This window comes from Hemitrygon akajei, chromosome 7 (genome assembly GCF_048418815.1).
Source record: "Hemitrygon akajei chromosome 7, sHemAka1.3, whole genome shotgun sequence".
Taxonomy (NCBI): domain Eukaryota; kingdom Metazoa; phylum Chordata; class Chondrichthyes; order Myliobatiformes; family Dasyatidae; genus Hemitrygon; species Hemitrygon akajei.
The window spans coordinates 93,654,095-93,672,703 of record NC_133130.1 but is presented as its reverse complement, the minus strand read 5'-3'; the positions used below and the strand labels follow the sequence as shown (position 1 = coordinate 93,672,703).

The following is an 18,609-nucleotide window of genomic DNA, read 5'->3' as shown; positions in this document are numbered from 1 at the left end:
GGAATAGTGATTATGTGTGAATTTGGCGTTGAAGTCAATCAGCCCTTATTGTGATGAATGGCAGAGCAAGCTTGAAGGACTGGATGGCTTTCTGCTCTTATTTCTCCTGTTCAGAGGACAATACAGAGCGACGGTGCTATTCTGTGTCATCCCCTATCATTCAAGCTTAATGGCTGTATTACAGATTTATGCACATAATTATATTGCCTTTTTCTAGCAAAATTGCCTTGCTTTGATAGGGAAAAGCTTCTGTAGCTGCTGTCATAAGTTCCATTTCCTCTGCTCTATAAATAGACTTTACTGAGTAAATTAACTCAGTTTATGTACAATCAATTTGTTTCCTGTGAGTGAAGTTATATGCACCCCCAGGCCGCAACTCATTGGTTTACTATATAGTCAATAGGCACTCTGTTCAAGTATGGGCAATGTGATGCCCACATCCTTTGAACTAATAATTTTTTAAAAATTGTATATTTTACTTATCCTGATTTGAATGCTTTTCAAGACAGGAAGATAAGATCCCATTCCCATTTATAATCTGTTCATTTTAAATCAAAAATAATTATGAAAAAAGATTCACAAAATCTGTAATTCTCAAATCTTTAAATCTTTCAGACATTTAAGTCAATATCAATGTTTATTTAAACTGTTACATTTATATCATGCTAATGTAAAACCCGTTTCATTATTGCAAAGTAGTCACGGTTTTAATGAAAGTGTGGAGAAGCCTCAACTAGAATATTGCTTTCAGCATTATTGTATTAAGGACACCAAAGCTTTGAAGAAGCTGGAGCTGTGCAAGAAACATGGAGAAGCGCACTCCTCACATTAGAGAATTCAAAGGAGATATTTCATGGAGGAGTTCAAGATCAAGTGGGGGTGGGGTGCAGGGGATCATTGAAACCTACTGAATATTATGAGGTCTGGGTGGAGTGGACATGTTTTCAGCACAGTCTCATACTAGAAAGGACGTCCCTTTGGAACAGAGATTAGGAGGAATCTCTTTACCCAGAGAGTGGCAATTCGATGCAATTCATTGCCACAGTTGGCTGTGGAGGCCAAGTCATTGGGTATATATAAAGTGGAGAGCAGTAGATTCTTGATTAATAAGAGTGTCAAAAGTGATGGGGAGAAGGCCAGAGAATTGGATTGAGGAGGAAGGAGTCTGGGCCACTGAACCACACTGCAGAATATGTCGGCTTCTTTGCTGAAATTATTCACTGAATGATTCTAGGACTTAAAAACAGTTGTATTTGCTTGAATTTCAAAGACTAAAGAAGTTTAATTTGATAGGCATATTTAGATGACAGAGGAACCCAAAAGACTTGAAGCTGGTTACATATACAGTGTGGCATTTAAAATTTCTATCAAAGTTGAAACGGGTGTTAAATCTGTTCCTGTGGGTTTATGGGTCTTATGAATGATTTTGATCACTAGGAAGAAACAGTGTTGCACTATATATCACTTTGATTTAGAATGCAGGACCCTGAACCAGTTATTTAAAGCAGGTGGAAGGGAAAAGTTTACAGTCTGTGAGGAAAGAGCAAGAAAACAGGATCAGTTTGATTCTGCAGTTGTATGCAAGGGCTATCGTTGAGACAAAAAAAACATTATTGTCCTGCAGTGTGTAAGTTAAATGATTCTACATTGTTTTATCTTTAATCTTTTCTCCTTGTACTGCAGGATATCAATGACTGCATTTTAGAAAATTACCCTGAATGCAACAATCCCAGAGTATTCTACATTATCCCTTATTTTTGTGGGCAACATCCCAAATGCAGGTGAGATAAACTTAGTATTATTTTGAAGTGATTGAGGTAGTGGACATTTGAACGTCTGTAGGTGTCATTTGTTTTCAGATGAAAATGTATAAAGTGCCTTGTAAGTTATGGTTATCTGAAGTTCATGAAGTTAACAATTTTGACCTAGTAGAAAGTGTTTGAAGAGCAGAAAACTGAAATGGACAGGATGTTATTCCATTGGGATCTAAATTGATGATTTTGTGAATGACCAGGAGCCCAAAATGGACATTTCCTCATGATACTAAGATAAGCAATATTGTAAATCATGTAGATGGAAGCATAGAATTATGAAGCTAGAAAAAAAAAGATTGTGAAAGGCCCAAACCTGAAATAGAGACCACACATGTCTTCTAAAGGATAATCTTAAAACAAAGCAAATCTAATGAAACTTGGGTCCCAAAAAGTAGATTGTTAAAATGGCATCGAATACTAAGCTGCTGTCCTTAGCATCCACGTAGCCTTGAACAGGAATCCCACAGCCATAGAAAACCCTTGACCATTATGAGTAGTTTTGCGGACTAGATTATAGGAAATGTGGGTTAAAGTTTGAAGAGATGTTTCACAAACTGAGGTTATAATCTTTACCATTTTAGACACTCAGGAAGATTTAATTGAGGCTCAAGGTTTTGAAGGTCTTCGTAAGCATAGATAGATAGCCTGGTCAATAGGATATTTAGGACCTGGAAACATAGCCTAAAAATTTAAACCAATCCATAGCAGGGATAGGATTGGAAATAAAAACAGTATCCTATAAAAACTAAGTGAGTCAGATACTATCTGTGTAAAGTGAAACAGTTACTGTTTTGGGTTCAGGACCATTCATCAGAACTGAGAGCAAAACAAGTTAGTCATGGTAGCAGAGAGATGGGGGAGGGTGATAAGTCGAAGAGAAAGAATTTCTTTGATAGATGGAAATAATGGGGCAATCACAGTAAGTTAAGCTGCTTTGTCTATGTAATGCAGGGGTTCCCAGACTTTTTTTTAATGCCATGGACCTCTACCATTAACCGAGGAGTCCATAGACCCCAGGTTGGGAACTTCTGGTGTAATGTGATGCTGATGTTTTGTTATCTGTATACCATTTGGTTATTTTTTTTTTAAAAGGAGAAGGGGAAGGGAAGGATTGTAACCAAAAATAACTGGTTATACAAACGGTGTGTTACCTAAAGTTGGAGAATTTGTTTTTAAGTCCTGTAAACAACAGTGGAAATGTTAAGGTTCCTGAGCTTGTGCTGGGCCTTGTAAGAGTGCAGGAAGCCACAAACAAGTCAAAGTAGGACAGAGAATTTAAGTGGCAGAGAACAGGAAGCTCTGAGTCACCTCTGAGGTCTGAGCAGAAGTGTTCTACGGTTTGGTCACCCAATCTTTGGTCAATGTAGAGCAATGATGTCCCATTGTGGACACCCAGTTCAGTCCACTGGATTGGAAGAACAGTGTTAGGAAGGGAAGAGGTAATAGAACAGTGTTGCACTCTATGTAATTGCTTGGGAAAGTGCCAAACAGCAGGGAGCCGTGAGCAGTGGTGGAAGTGCAGACAAGGGAGTCATCCTTTCAAAATGCTGAAAAGGCAGGGAAATATGTTTCTAGTAATGGAATCTTATGGGGAAGCAGCAGGTGCTAGTTCAGGATTGACAAGAGAAACCACTTCATGACACTCGATGGACTCTGGTAGGAAAAAAGGAGAGTCAATTAAATCCTATTGTGGGACATGCAGTGTGAATGGGTGTTGATTATAACAATAGCTGAACCAAGAAGGCCAAAATTTGTTGACTGCAGAGTCAACATGTTCTCATTATGACTTGTTTTCTTCCAGTGCCTCTTTTGTCTCAAAGATGTATGGGTTTCTAGATTATTTGGCCATTGTAGATGACCTCTGGAGTAGTAGAATCTGGGAGTTGATGATCAACTTAATGGCATGAGTTTAGGTTTAATGTAAATGAGTGCTCATGGTCGTCACAGATGGTGGCTAAAAGGGCCTGTTTGCTTGCTATATGACTTTGATCTATTAAAGATCTATGACCTCCATCTGTACTAATTTTGTCATCTAAATTGGCATTCCTTTATAGAAAATGATTTCCAGGAAAATACAAAACATTTTACCTGGGGGGAAAAAAAATGAAGGGAACATGGATAGTATAGCTTTTTATACTTTTTGTTCTGTTTGTTAATTATAGTGACTCAATTTTCAAATATAGTACCTGGTTTACTAACTATTTGTGCTTTAATTCAATCTTGTAACTTACTTTTATAGAGATCCAGGGGAATGGGCTCTACAGAAAGCCAAAGAGAACATGAATGAGAATTACCTGCTTGTAGGAATTTTAGAAGAGCTGGAAGATGTACTGCTTTTACTGGAGAGAATGTTACCTCATTACTTCAAAGATGCTAGCACTCTTTATCACAGTGCAGGTAATTTTGTCACACTTTCTATCTGATACATCTTGTTAAATCACTTCATTTCCTCATAAGTTTTTAGTTGAGTTTCTGTGACCACATAAAACTCTCTGTACCATTTCTATAAGCTCCAAATGTTGCAAATGCAGAGACCAGCTTTTTAGTAATTGGATGTTTCACTTAATGACCAGAAAGTAAAGAATAAATTGTGGATTTGTTTACTCTTGGGAAGAATACATAGCATATTTAAACATATCAATTGAAACTCAACGGCAATGGATTTCAATAGTGAGAATTGGTGAAATACTGAGCCAAATAGTTGGTTTGATTGTAGTATTTAGTAAGCCGGACATGGACACCCAGAGCCCAAAAATGGAAATGAAAATAAAAATAAATGGCAAGTTAATTTATGTGACATTTCCCACCAAGGAAAATTGAAGCTAATTGTAGAATGTATTGTTTGAGCAGAGGACAACCGTTATTCTACTTCACCTTCAGGTTAAACCAAGTTGTTAAGAATAATCTGATTCTACATAGCACCTTCAGCACTGTAACCTGCAAGTTTTTGTAATATCACATTGCTGTTCACCGGAGCATAAATTAGACAAAAGCTGATACCTGATGTTGAAGCAAATACTAAGCAAGGTAACTAAATCTGTCTCAGTGGTGAGCAGAACGGGAGATGAAGAGGTTATAATTCTTGGAAAAACGATTCCAATATTTTAATGGGAAGCTCTGAGTTTGGTAGATTGTGAGAATTCCTCTCCCAACAACATTTACTTTTTCACAATTAGTTAATTTGTAAGTTTTGTAATGCAAGAATTGACTGGAATAGCTCCAACCTAATTTTAGTTTACAGCTTTCAGAACAACTTAATTAAAATTGCTGTGTCCACGGTGACAAGATTCTTTTATGAGCTTTCATCCCTTCACGGCTCCCTTTTATTTCAAATTGTAAAAGCTAAAGTTTGTATCTCATGTATTTTGATGCATAATCAGTGGGCAGTATATCTTGCATTTGACACTCATTTAAGTGAGTTAATGTATCAAATAAAGCATCCGTTTAGTCAGATTCCTCATGAATCATTGCACATTGACTCTCATGAGAGTTCTTGTACATGAAGCAGTTCTTGTTCTAAATGCTATGTAAAAGTTGCAAGATAGCATCTAGTAATTATAATGCCATTAGTTTCAAGATAATTATGGAAAAGGATAAGTCTGGTCTTCGATTTGAGATTCTAAATTGGAGAAAGGCCAATTTTGATGGTATCAGAAAGGATCTGGCACGTGTGGATTGGAACAGATTGTTTTCTACCAAAGGTGTACTTGGTAAGTGGCAGGCCTTCAAAAGTGAAATTTTGAGAGCAGAGAGTTTGTATGTTGCTGTCAGAATAAAAAGCAAGAATTACAGATTTAGAGAAGCTTGGTTTTTGAGAGATATTGAGGCCCTGGTTAAGAAAAAGGAGGTGCATAGCAAGAATAGGTGGGTAGGAACATATGAGGTACTTGAGTATGAAAAATGCAAGAGAACACTTAAGGAAATCAGGAGGGCTAAAAGAAGGCATAAGGTTGCTCTAACGGACAGGGTGAAGGAAAATCTTAAGGACTTCAACAGATATATTAAAAGCAAAAGAGCTAGGACAGATGGTAAAATGTGCGTGGAGTCAGAGGGATGGGGGAAGATCATAAATGGATATTTTGCATCTGTATTTACTCAAGACAGTTACAAACTCTATCGAAGTGAGGCAAAGCAGCAGTGAGATCATGGACCCTATACAGATGACAGGAGGATGAGATGTTTACTGTCTTGAGGCAATTTAGGATGGGTTAATCCCAATGGCCTGACCTGTTGCTCCTTCAGGCCTTGTAGGAGACTAATGCAGAAATTGCAGGTAACCTAGCAGAGATATTTAAAGCTTCCTTAGCCACGGATGAGGTACCAGAGGATAGTTATTGTTCCTTGTTTTAAAAAGGCTCTAAAAATAAACCAGGAAAATACAGGCTGGTGAGCCTATAAGTCAGTAGTGGAAAAGTTATTGGAAGGTATTCTAAGGGACCGGATATATAAATATTTGGATAAGACGGGGGCTGGTTAGGAATAGACAACATGGCTTTGTGCATGTTAACTCATGTCTTACCAAATTTAGAGTTTTTTGAGGAAGTTACCAGGAAAGTTGGTGAAGGCAAGGCAGTGGATGTTGCCTACATGGACTGTGATAAGGTCCCCTGTGGGTGATTTGCCAAGAAGGTTCAGTTGCTTGGCATTCAAGATGAGATAGTAAATTGGATTAAACATTGGCTTTGTGGAAAAAGCCATGGAGAGGTTGTTGATGGTTGTCTCTGACTGGGGTCCTGTGGATAGTGGAGTGCCACAGGGATCCATTGTTGTTTGTCATCTTTATCAATGATCTGGATGATAACATGGTAAACTGTATCAGCAAATTTGCAGATGACATCAAGACTGGGGGTGTAGTGGACAGCGAGGAAGGCTATCAAAGCTTGCCAGAAGGATATGGACCAGCTGGAAAAATGGCAGATGGGATTTGATGCAATAAGGTGTTGCACTTTGGGAGGACCACCAGGGTAGGTCTTACACAGTGAGTGGTAGGGTGCTGAGGAGTGTGGTAGAACAGAGGATTAGTTCCATAATCCCGTGTCAGTGGCATGAGGTAGGTAGAGTTGCAAAGAAAGCTATTGGCACATTGGCCATCATAAATTAACGTATTGAATATAGGAGTTGGGATGTTATGTAAAAGTTGTATAAGTCATTGGTGAGGTCTAATTTGTATTGTGTTTGTTTTGGTCACTCACCTATGGGAAAGGTGTAAATAAAATTGAAAGACTACAGAGAAAATTTACAAGGATGTTACTGGAACTTGAGGACCTGAGTTTTTGGGAAAGGTTGAAAAGGATAGGACTTTATTCCCTAAAACATAGAAGACTGAGGGGAGATTTGATTGAGATATAAAAACTTATGAGGGGTATAGATAGGGTAAATGTGACCAGACTTTTTCTACCGAGGTTGGGTGAGACTAGAACTAGAGGTCATGGGTTAAGGGTGAAAGGTGAAATGTTTAAGGAGAACATGTGGGGGATGGTCTTCACTTAAGAGCAGGGGTTCCCAACCTGGGGTCCAGGCAGATTCCTAGTTCGGCACAGACTAGATGGGCTAAATGGCCTGTTTCTCTATTGTAGTGCTCTATGATTTTGTAGACACAGTCCAGGTTGGTAGTTGTGCCTGAGGAGAACATGTGTTAATAGTGCTGGGAACAAGGCAAGTTTATATTGTCTCCTGCTAAAAAGTTAAATAGTACTTCTAATAACTTTCTATCAGGGCATGCCACAGATAGAATGTTTAATTTTCCACTTTTTTTTTAAGTCCAGGAGAGCTTGTAACATGCTTAACATGAGCCACAGTAATGTTTCTGTTTGACAGTATGGCATTGGTACAGTAACAACTAATGTATGTATAAAGTTGGTGTGCCCACTCCGAAGCAAATGCTTTCTTTCAAATGTTATATTTACAGTGGAGATAAAAATTCATCAGCAATGCCAAATGTAAAATGTATTTGAAATCACTCATTGAAAAGTGACAAGGCCTTGGGAGAACTAGATTACATTAAAAAAATTATGTTGGAAGGACTTGTAGCAGAGCTACAATAATCCTGCATTTTGAGGCCATTCCCATACTCAGATAATTTAAACACTTTTACTTCACACGTTTAACATTTTGCACATTTATAATGAATTTTTCAGTGAACGTGAAGAGTTTAAAGGGAGCACAGAAATTAGGAACCAGTGAATTTAAGCTTGTGTTATAGGGAGTGTTCCTAAAGTCTCTGGCTGGAGCTTGGGTCCAGATTTTGAGCTGGGATCCAAGGTGCTTGTATGTTCCAGCTTGTTTGGACGCACACCTAACCCATGCTCTGAATAATATATGGCTGACCTTGCGAACATTTAAAGAGTAAGTTTGTATTGATAATTGTAAGAGCCAAATGCCGAACCACTGGGATTTCTTTCATTGCACTGTACATTAGGATGTATTAAAAGTACAGATAAAGTTGATGCAGACTGTTAAAAAAAAAGTACCAACCCAAAGCCTACAGATCTCAAGTACAGTTAAAATCATAAATAGCTTTCTCCCACCCATGGCATAATGGAATAGTTTGAGCGAATATAGGTGGATTGAGATCAGTTGCAGCTTTAAGAGAGTGGATTAATGATATTGAAAGTTTTAAATTTCCATTGCTTTATTTTGCTGTCATGCTGTTATGTCCTCTAGTTCATGATTCCCATTACTGAAAACATCTCAACATCCATCCTGTCAGGCCCCTTTAGAGCACAGAATGGTACATCTTAGTATGGACTCTTTGACCTATAATGTAATGCTGACATACATAAACCTATTCCACAATTAATCTGTCTTTTCTCTCCTACACAGCCAATAACCCTCCATTTTTCTTAGATCCATATGCCTGTTGAAGGGTTACTTTAAATGATCCTGTTGTATTAGGCTCTGCCATCCTTCCCTGCAGAGCTTTCACCACCACGCTTTTTAAAAACAAAGACACTTGCCTCTGACATCGCCCTTAAACTTTCCTCCACTCACCTTAAGTCAGGGGTTCCCAGCCTTTTTTATGTCATGGACCCTACCAGTAACTGAGGGATTGATGGACCCCAGGTTGGGAACCCCTGCCTTAAATGGATGACCTTTAGCCATTGCCACCCTGGAAAAAAGGTTTTAACTGCCCATTCTCTCTTTCAATCTTTTTATTAATATTTAAAATATTATGAATGAGATACAATTCAAATAATGGTAAGGGATTACAAATATATAGACTCCCATTATACATAAAGAAATACATAAGCAATGAATACAGCATAAGTAAGTTTCCCAAAACATAAACCATATAGTATATATATGAACAAGGTAAGTTTAGATATTCCATAATATATAGTATAAAAAAGAGAAAAAAAAATAATAAATCTATCTAAGAAAGTTAGCTAATCTACTAATCTAGTATCAAGAAAAAGAAAAAAACAACAAAGAAGAAAAAAAAACTAAAAAAAACTTTTTAAAAAAGAGAAAAAAAAGGGCTGTTCATAGTATCTCACAAGCATACATAAACATCAATGACGTCAACTCCGATCCTCTCAACATACATACGATTAAAACTGAAAAAAACCGATAAGCCTGGCACAGGGCCATTACATCATATGAAAATATTGAATAAATGGTCTCCATATCTTTTCAAATTTAATAGAAGTATCAAATACAGCACTTCTAATTTTTTCTAAATTTAGACATAACATAGTTTGAGAAAGCCAATGAAATACCGTGGGAGGATTAATTTCCTTCCAATTCAACAAAATAGATCTTCTAGCCATCAAAGTGAGAAAAGCAATCATTCGACAGGCGGAAGGAGATAAGTGAAGTAAGTCCATCATCGGTAAACCAAAAATTGCAGTAATAGGATGGGGTTGTAAATCAATGTTCAGTACCGCCGAAATAATATCAAAAATATCTTTCCAATATTTTTTCAAAAGTGGACATGACCAAAACATATGAGTTAAAGAAGCGATTTCTAATTGACATCTGTCACAAATAGGGTTTATATGAGAATAAAAATGAGCTAATTTATCCTTGGACATATGGGCCCTATGTACAACCTTAAATTGTATTAATGAATGTTTGGCACATATAGATGATGTATTAACTAATTTAAGAATTCTATCCCAATTCTCAATAGGAATAATAAGATTAAGTTCTCTTTCCCAATCATTTTTGGTCTTATCAAAGGGCACTGAACGTATCTTCATAATTATATTATAAAGTTTTGATATAAGCCCTTTTTGAAAAGGGTTTAATTCAAACAAACTTTCCAAAGTATCTGAAGACAGAGAATTTGGGAACGAAGGAAGTACCGTACTTAACAAATGCCTAACCTGTAAGTATCTAAAAAAATGAAATCTAGGCAAATTATATTTATTAGCTAATTGCTCAAAGGACATAAAACAGTTGTCCAAAAATAAGTCGGAAAATCTTAATAATCCCTTAGTTTTCCAAGCCAAAAAAGCTTGATCTATAATTGAGGGGTGGAAAAAACAATTAGATACAATAGGACTATTTAACACGAATTGAGTCAACCCGAAAAATTTCCGAAATTGAAACCATATACGTAAGGTATATTTAACTATCGGGTTGTCGATTCACTTCGGCAATTTAGAAAGAGCAAAAGGGAGAGATGTCCCTAAGATAGAACCCAGAGCATAAGCAGAAACCGATTTGGTTTCCAAACTCACCCAATGAGGGCCAAAAGGACCATCCCATTCTTTCAACCAACATATCAAATATCTAATATTAACTGCCCAATAATAAAATCTGAAATTGGGTAATGCCAACCCACCATCCTTCTTTGTCTTCTGTAAGTATATTTTACCTAACCTGGGATTTTTATTCTGCCATATATATGAAGAAATTTTTGAATCAACATTAGTAAAAAAGGATTTCGGAATAAAAATTGGTACCGCTTGAAAAACATATAAAAATTTAGGTAAAATAACCATCTTAATAGCATTAATCCTACCTATCAGAGATAAAGATAATGGTGACCACTTAGTAAACAAACCTTTAATCTGATCAATTAAGGGTAAAAAATTAAACCGAAATAATTCTTTATGGTTTTTGGTAATTTTAATCCCTAAATAAGTAAAAGAATCATTAACTAATTTAAAAGGTAAAATACCATAATTTGGGACCTGTCTATTCAAAGGAAACAATTCACTCTTATTAAGATTTAACTTATACCCAGAAAACTCACTAAATTGAGCCAACAATGATAAGACTGCTGGAATAGATTTCTCAGGATTAGAGATGAATAATAATAAATCGTCTGCATATAAAGATACCTTATGAATATCTGTTCCACGATTAATACCCAAAATATCCTGTGATTCTCTGATGGCAATTGCCAAAGGTTCTAAAGCGATGTTAAATAGTAATGGACTAAGAGGACAACCTTGTCTAGTGCCCCGAAATAAACGAAAAAATGGAGATCTTTGATTATTAGTAAACACCGAGGCTACTGGAGTTTGATATATCAGTTTAATCCAAGAAATGAAGGTCGGACTGAAATTAAACTTCTCCAGCACATAAAATAAGTAAGGCCATTCAACTCTATCAAATGCTTTTTCTGCATCTAATGAAATAACACATTCTGAAGTATTATGTGAAGGAGTATAAACAATATTCAATAATCTAACATTGAAAAAAGAATAGCGATTTTTAATAAAACCGGTTTGGTCTTCCGAAATAATTTGGGGTAATACCTTCTCCAGCCTAGAAGCCAGCAACTTGGAAAAAATCTTAGAATCCACATTCAATAAAGATATTGGTCTGTAGGATGCACAATCAGTAGGGTCTTTATCTTTCTTCAGTATTAAAGAAATGGAAGCTCTATAAAAAGATTGTGGCAACTTCCCCAATCTAATTGCTTCTTCAAAAACCTTGCATAGCCAAGGAGATAGAGTATCAGAAAAACATTTAAAAAATTCTACTGTATACCCATCTGGACCTGGTGCTTTCCCAGAATTCATTGAGGAAATAACCCCTTTAATTTCCGTATCCGTAAACGGAGTATCTATTACTGAAAGATCATCAGATGATAGTTTTGGAAAATTCAATTTCCCGAGAAAATCACACATGGTATTATGATCCTGAGGGAATTCAGATTTATACAGGGAGGTATAAAAGTCTTGAAAAGACTTATTTATGTCATCATGGTTAACTGTCAAATCCCCATTCTGCTGTTGAACCTTAGTAATTTGGCGTTTAACTGAAACATTCTTCAGCTGATTAGCTAACAGTTTTCCCGATTTATCACTATGTATATAGAAATCAGATCTGGTTTTCATTAATTGATTTTCAATCGGAGATGTAAGTAATAAACTATGTTCCATTTGAAGTTCAACCCTTTGTTTATAAAGTTCCATGCTAGGAGTAGTCAAATATTTCTTGTCAATCTCTTTAATTTTATCAACCAGTAAAAGAGTTTCCTTCTTAATGCGTTTTCTCAGACCAGCAGAATACGAGATAATCTGTCCACGTATATACGCTTTAAAAGTGTCCCAAAGTGTTCCGCATGAGATATCCTCCGTGGAATTAGTTGAAAAGAAGAAATCCTTCATAAATTTAATAAAGTCCGGTTCTTGCAATAAGGTAGAGTCAAATCGCCATTGTCTAGCACTTAAAGCTGTATCCGTAAAATTAATAGAAAGTTTTAATGGAGCATGGTCAGAAATAGCTATAATATCATAATTACAACCAATTACCGATGGAATAAAACAAGAGTCAATAAAAAAATAATCAATTCTCGAATAGGAGTGATAAACATGTGAGAAAAAAGAAAACTCTTTGTCATTAGGATGACGAAATCTCCAAATATCAAAAACTCCATTATCAGTCAAAAAGGAGTTAATACAAGTGGCCGACTTATTGGGTAGAGTCTGAATAGGTGTAGATTTGTCCATCAAAGGAATTAAACAACAATTAAAGTCACCACCCATTATTAACTTATATTCATTTAAATTAGGTAAAGAAGTAAATAAGGACTTAAAAAAGTCAGGACAATCCACATTCGGGGCATAAACATTAACCATAGCAACCTTTTTATTACCGAGTAAACCCGTAATTAACAAAAATCTACCATTCGGATCCGAAAGGATATCATGTTGAACAAATGCAATAGAGGAGTCAATAAAAATTGAAACTCCCTTAACTTTGGCATTCGAATTCGAATGATACTGTTGACCCCGCCACGACCTAAAAAAGCGATATTTGTCCTCCTTCCTCACATGAGTTTCTTGTACAAAAATAATATGAGCATTAAGTCTTTGGAATACTTTGAAAATCTTCTTTCGTTTAATCGGATGGTTTAATCCATTAGTATTCCAAGACACAAAGTTAATGGTTTGAACCATGTTTCTAAAGTCATCCCTTTGGTATATAAAGGGTTAACCATGTTATAAACTCATGCATCCGGAAGAGGGACAAAAATAAAGAGCGGACCCGGAAGTGACGACATCGTAGACATATTTGTAGTTCAAGAACAGCCCAAGTAAAAAAACTAAAACAAATTGATAAGAGAAAAATTAAAAAAGAAAACAGACCAACCCCCACCCCCGTATGAAAAAGAAAAAAAGCCAAAATATGGCTCGAAAAAAGAAAAAGTGAAACTAACTCTACCCCCATATCAGCGGCAGACCACTCCGTGTTTAACGGATATATATATAAAAAAACCACCCGAACTTTTAAGAATTATGATCGCAGTACTAAGAACTGCGATTCTTAATATGCTGAGTTGTAAAGAAAAAGGGAATATAATCACTAAAAGTTTATAAATCGGGTTATAACCCAAACAAATCAAGAAGTATTTAAACTATGATAAGCGATGCATTATAGGAAGAAGACGAAAAAAGAAACAATAACGCCATCTTAAACTAAACCAATACTTTGCAAAAAACCATTATCTTGATATTAAACAAAAAATTCACTTCGAAAGGTTAAAAATATACCTTCAAGGGAACAACAATAATAGACAAAAATATAGTATAGTAGTTAAAGTGTATAAGACAGAGCGATTAATATAACGAAAACACACTTTAACTTAAATATGAAGTATAGGATAAACCTACACCAATAACCAGAGACTAACCCTGGTTTAAGAAATCGAAAACCATCTTTCACGATCAGAATCACTCATTTAATGGAGAGTAGTAACTGTATCAGTAGGGAAGTTCTCCTCCAAATACTTTTTCGCTTCAAAGGTAGACAAAAATACTTTATGCGGAGCATTCGGGGGGGAGATCCTGAGCTTCGCCGGGTATAAGAGCGCAGGTTTTAGATTTTTCTCATAACATTCAGACATCAGAGGTTTAAAAAGCAGCCTTTTTTTCATAACTTCTGGGCTGAAATCTTGCACCAAACGAAAACAATAATCACGAAATTTAATCATCCCAGCCCTTCGAGCTTCACGAATGAGTTGTTCTTTATCGTGTACGTAATGAAATCGGACGATTACCACCGGGGGCTTATCTGAAACCGTCGGTGATCGACTCCAAATTCTATGTGCTCGGTCAAGTAGTGGAGGGTTTACTGGAAAAACCGACGGAAACGCATCTTTTAGAAATTGAGCAAAGTATTTCGAAGGATCGCCTTGTTCTATGCCGTCTGGGAGACCAAGTATGCGTAGATTCTGTCTTCTGGACCGATTCTCCAAATCGACACTCTTGGCTTTAAGTGTCTCCACCAGTTTAATAGTCGAAATTAAATCCTGTTGCAATTTTTCAATTGTCAAATCTCGTTTCCGAGCTTCTTCTTGCAGCAATGTGATAAGCGCTTGCTGCTGGTTAATTACTGAATCCGTCTTAACCATATAATCTTGAAAAACCTTTATATCTCGTTGAAAAGCCTGATGTTGTTCCTCAAATTTTTTATCCAAAAGCTCCATAAGCAGTTCATAAGTTAACTCAGTGCGTTGCGGTTGAGCTGGCTTCTTTCCATTACCGTTCGGGTTTCGCCCCGGTTCTCGTCCTTTGGATCTAAGAGCCATTTCTGTTTGCATATCTTCCAAAATTCACAATAAAATCTTAACAATAAGCCCGAGAAAGTAGCAAAAGTCTTTTGGTGTAGGTAACAATAAGTTGAATAAGGGTGATCAAAGGTTAAAAAAAGTAAAGGTTATGGAGCGGATCTGAAACAGTACTCACTCCATGAGCGTCTCCCGCTGACCCCCTGCCCATTCTATCTATGCCACTCAGTGTATTATACACCTATCAAATTGCCTCTCATTCTCCTTTGCTCCAGAGAAATGCAAAGCTCACTTAGGAGTTCTTCATAAGACAGGCAGCGTCTGGTATGTTTCATCTGCACCCTCTCTAAAGCTTCCACACCTTTCCTATAATGAGGGGACCAGAAATGAACACAATGCTGTTAAGTGTGGTCCAACCAGAATTTTATAGAGCTACAACAGTCTTTGTGGCTCTTGAACTCAATCCCCCAACTAATAAAGGCTAGCGCACCATATGGTGTGAAAATAACCTACCTGAACCTTCTTTAGCTGTTACTCACTGAAACCTCCTGAACCAAAGCCAAAACACTGATAGCAACAAAACTTTACCTTTTCTGACCTATGCTATCTCCCCTGTTCAGCCATTGCAACTGTGGGCCAATATTCCAGTGGAGACCTGAGGTTTTTTGGCCCAAGAATTTGCAGAATTTCTTGTGTTTATGATCTCCTCCTCTGTGAAGCCATTTTTTCTTAATTACCTGCTCTCACTCCATATACTTAGGCCATTTACTACTCCGCTTCACTCCAAACCTCATCTCTCCACTCGGGTATTGGCCCACTGTCACAATGGCTGCTCTGCTTGACCCTAACATTTATTTTGTGCTATTGCCAATTAACTAATTGCCCAATCAATTACCAGCTGACAACTTGCTGACTGCTAGTTCTCTTAGGGTCCTGCTACATGAAATTGAACAGGAGATTCACCTCTTAAAATCTCCCATCTCCTGCTCTGAGTCTTGACTCTTGCAATGTGCAATTGAACAAAGTCTTGAGACTCACCTCTTTTGAAATCTTCCTCTTCTCCATCAAGTCTCGGCTCCTGCTACATGAAACTGAAGAGAAAGCCATGAAACTCACTTCTTTTAAAATCAAGGATCCTATAAGTTTCAATTAGGTTACCTGTCATTTTTCTAATCTTTAGCAAAATCAGACTGTAACTGTCCAGCCTCCTGAAAGGACAACCCTCTTGTCCCATGAATTTGACTGATAAATCGTCTTCAGACTGCCACTAATGGTACTATATCTGTTGTTTGGTCAGACTCCAACTAGTTTCCAGTAAAGGCCCAGATACCCTTTGTTTTCAAATATTTGTTGGATCTGTGTGCTTACTTTTTGTGATTCATGCACTGAACACATAGATCCCTCTGAACTTCACTCAATTGCAGTCTTATTTTAGATATTCTACCTTTTGATTTCTCTCACCGACATGTAGGAACATGCTTTCCATGTAAAATTCATTTACAGGTTTCCAACTAATCATTCACTATCATATTGTACAAACACAATGTCCTTGCACATATTTTTATATCACTGACAAACTTGGAAGCTGTACATTTTGTTTCTTCCTCCAGGGCATTAATGTAAATAAATAGCAATTGAAGGTGTTTCATCCCTCCAGCCCAATTTTTTCCAATTTTCTTATTTTCCATGTGACAGCCAGTTTTTAATCCACACACTAAAACACTTCTCGGTTCTTCAAGCACTTAACTTGTGCATCACCTTTCCAAACTCCTTTTAGAAGTCTAAATACATGACAGGTTTCCCTTTATCAACTTTCCTTATATTCTCAAACAACTTGAACAAACTTGTCAGACATGTTTTACCTTTTCATAAACTATATTGACTAGGTTTGATTACATTGAGCTTTCTAAATTGATTAACTTTTTCCTTTTTGATTATTGACTCCAGCATTTTACCAACAGAAGACTTTATACTATAATTCCTAACTTCTGTTTTTCTCCTTTTTAAAACAATGGGTACTTTACAATCTCTGGTTCCCTCCTGGAAATGAGTGCATTTTGAAAGGTTCCAACCAATGGGTGCATGAAAAAATTGAAATGACATATCTATGTGGCTAGGTATAGCTCAAGTGCCATCTATACATTTTCTGCTGATACAACCATTGTGGTAGAATCTCAGATGGAGATGAGAGGGCATGCAGGAGCGAGATACACCAGCTAGTTGAGTGGTGTTGCAGCAACAGCCTTGCACTCAACATCTTTTAGACCAAAGAGCTGATTATGGACTTCAGGAAAGATAAGATGAGGGAACACAAGGGAATCTAACCTGGTCCCAGCATATCGATGCATCTATAAAAAAGGCAAGCAGCAGCTATATTTCATTAGAAGTTTGAGGAGACTTGGTTTGTCACCTAAAACACTCAAGCTTCTACAAATGTACTATGGAGAACATTCTGACAGGCTGCATCACTGTTTGGGGGTGGAGCTACTGCACAGAATCAATAAAAGCTACAGCAAGTTATAAAATTAGTCAACTCCGTCTTGGGTACTAGCCTCTGTAGTATCCAAGACATCTTCAGGGAGCGGTGCCTCAGAAAGGCGGCATCCATTATTAAGGACACCCGTCACCCAGGGCATACCCTCTTCTTATTGTTACTGTCAGGAAGGAGTACAGAAGCCTGAAGAGGCACACTCAGCATTTCAGGAACAGGTTCTTCCCCTCTGCCATATGATTCCTAAATCGACATGGAACCCAGAAACACTACCTCACATTTTTATGTATTATTTCTGTTTTTGCACTATTTTTAATATAACTATTTAATATAAATATATATACTTACTGTAATTGAATTATTTAGTTTTCCTTATATTATCATGTACTGCATTGTTCTGCTGCCACTAAGTTAACAAATTTCATGACATATGCCAGTGATATTAAACTTAATTCTGATTCTGCTAATTAGTTGTTTCTTGTGACTAATTCACCAGCACGATTTTTCAAATGTCCCACACATACTTTAGCTTCCACCTTCCTATTTATGTGTCCACAGAAACTGACTGTTTTGATATTACATGTAATCTTTCTCTTAAAATCAGTGTTCTCCCTTGAGTGCTTCTTGGCCTTTTATTTTGGAATCTAAAATTTCCCCGTTCTCTGGCCTCCCATTAACCCTTACTATTTTGTATGTCCTACTTTTAAATTTAACACTTGCTTTGATCTTCTATGTAACTACAAATTGTGTCTCTTTTTCTTGGAATCCTTGTATCTAATTGGGATATTATGAACCAGCTACAGCTCTCCTTATTTTCCCTTCCTGAAGAACAACTTCATCTTCATATCATTATTTAAGTTGAAGGCAGTGGTTTTGGTTCTGTGGTGTTCACCCTCAAGCTGCATCTGCAATTCTATCATACTGTGGTCACCATTTCCTTGAACATCTTTAAGTTCAACATTTCTTTTTTGTTAATTCTTCCTTAATATCCGCACCCAAATCTGAATAGCCTCTTTCCTGGAGGTTCCGTGCCATATTGCTGTAAGAGGCAATTCCTAGTGCATTTTAAAAATTCTTCAATGGCTATTCCTATTCAGTTCGTCCAATCAATATTTAAATTAGAATTTTCCATGACAGTTGTAGTTCCCTTCAAGCATAAGACATAGAAGCAGAATTTGGCCATTCGACTGATTGAGATGCTCTGCCGTTTCATTGTGGCTGATTCATTTCCTTCTCAACTCCATTCTCCTGCTTTCTCCCCATAACCTTTTATCGCCTGACTTAAGAATCTATCAACCTCTGCTTTAAGTATGACAGATCACCTGGCCTCTATA

At 36.9% G+C, this 18,609-nt stretch overlaps 1 protein-coding gene across 3 annotated transcripts in view; it reads left to right on the top strand.

The window, feature by feature from the left end:
- The window catches only part of usta (uronyl 2-sulfotransferase a), a 94,991-nt gene that overhangs the window by 63,871 nt on the left and 12,511 nt on the right, over window positions 1-18,609 (top strand). For all 3 annotated transcript variants that reach the window (XR_012099653.1, XM_073051459.1, XM_073051460.1), the window contains exons 6-7: window positions 1,684-1,781; window positions 4,054-4,211. Coding sequence is in view for 2 of the 3 variants with exons in the window: in XM_073051459.1 (XP_072907560.1) it covers window positions 1,684-1,781; window positions 4,054-4,211 (256 nt within the window). In the remaining variant the exon portion in view is untranslated. The remainder of the gene's footprint in view (window positions 1-1,683; window positions 1,782-4,053; window positions 4,212-18,609) is intronic.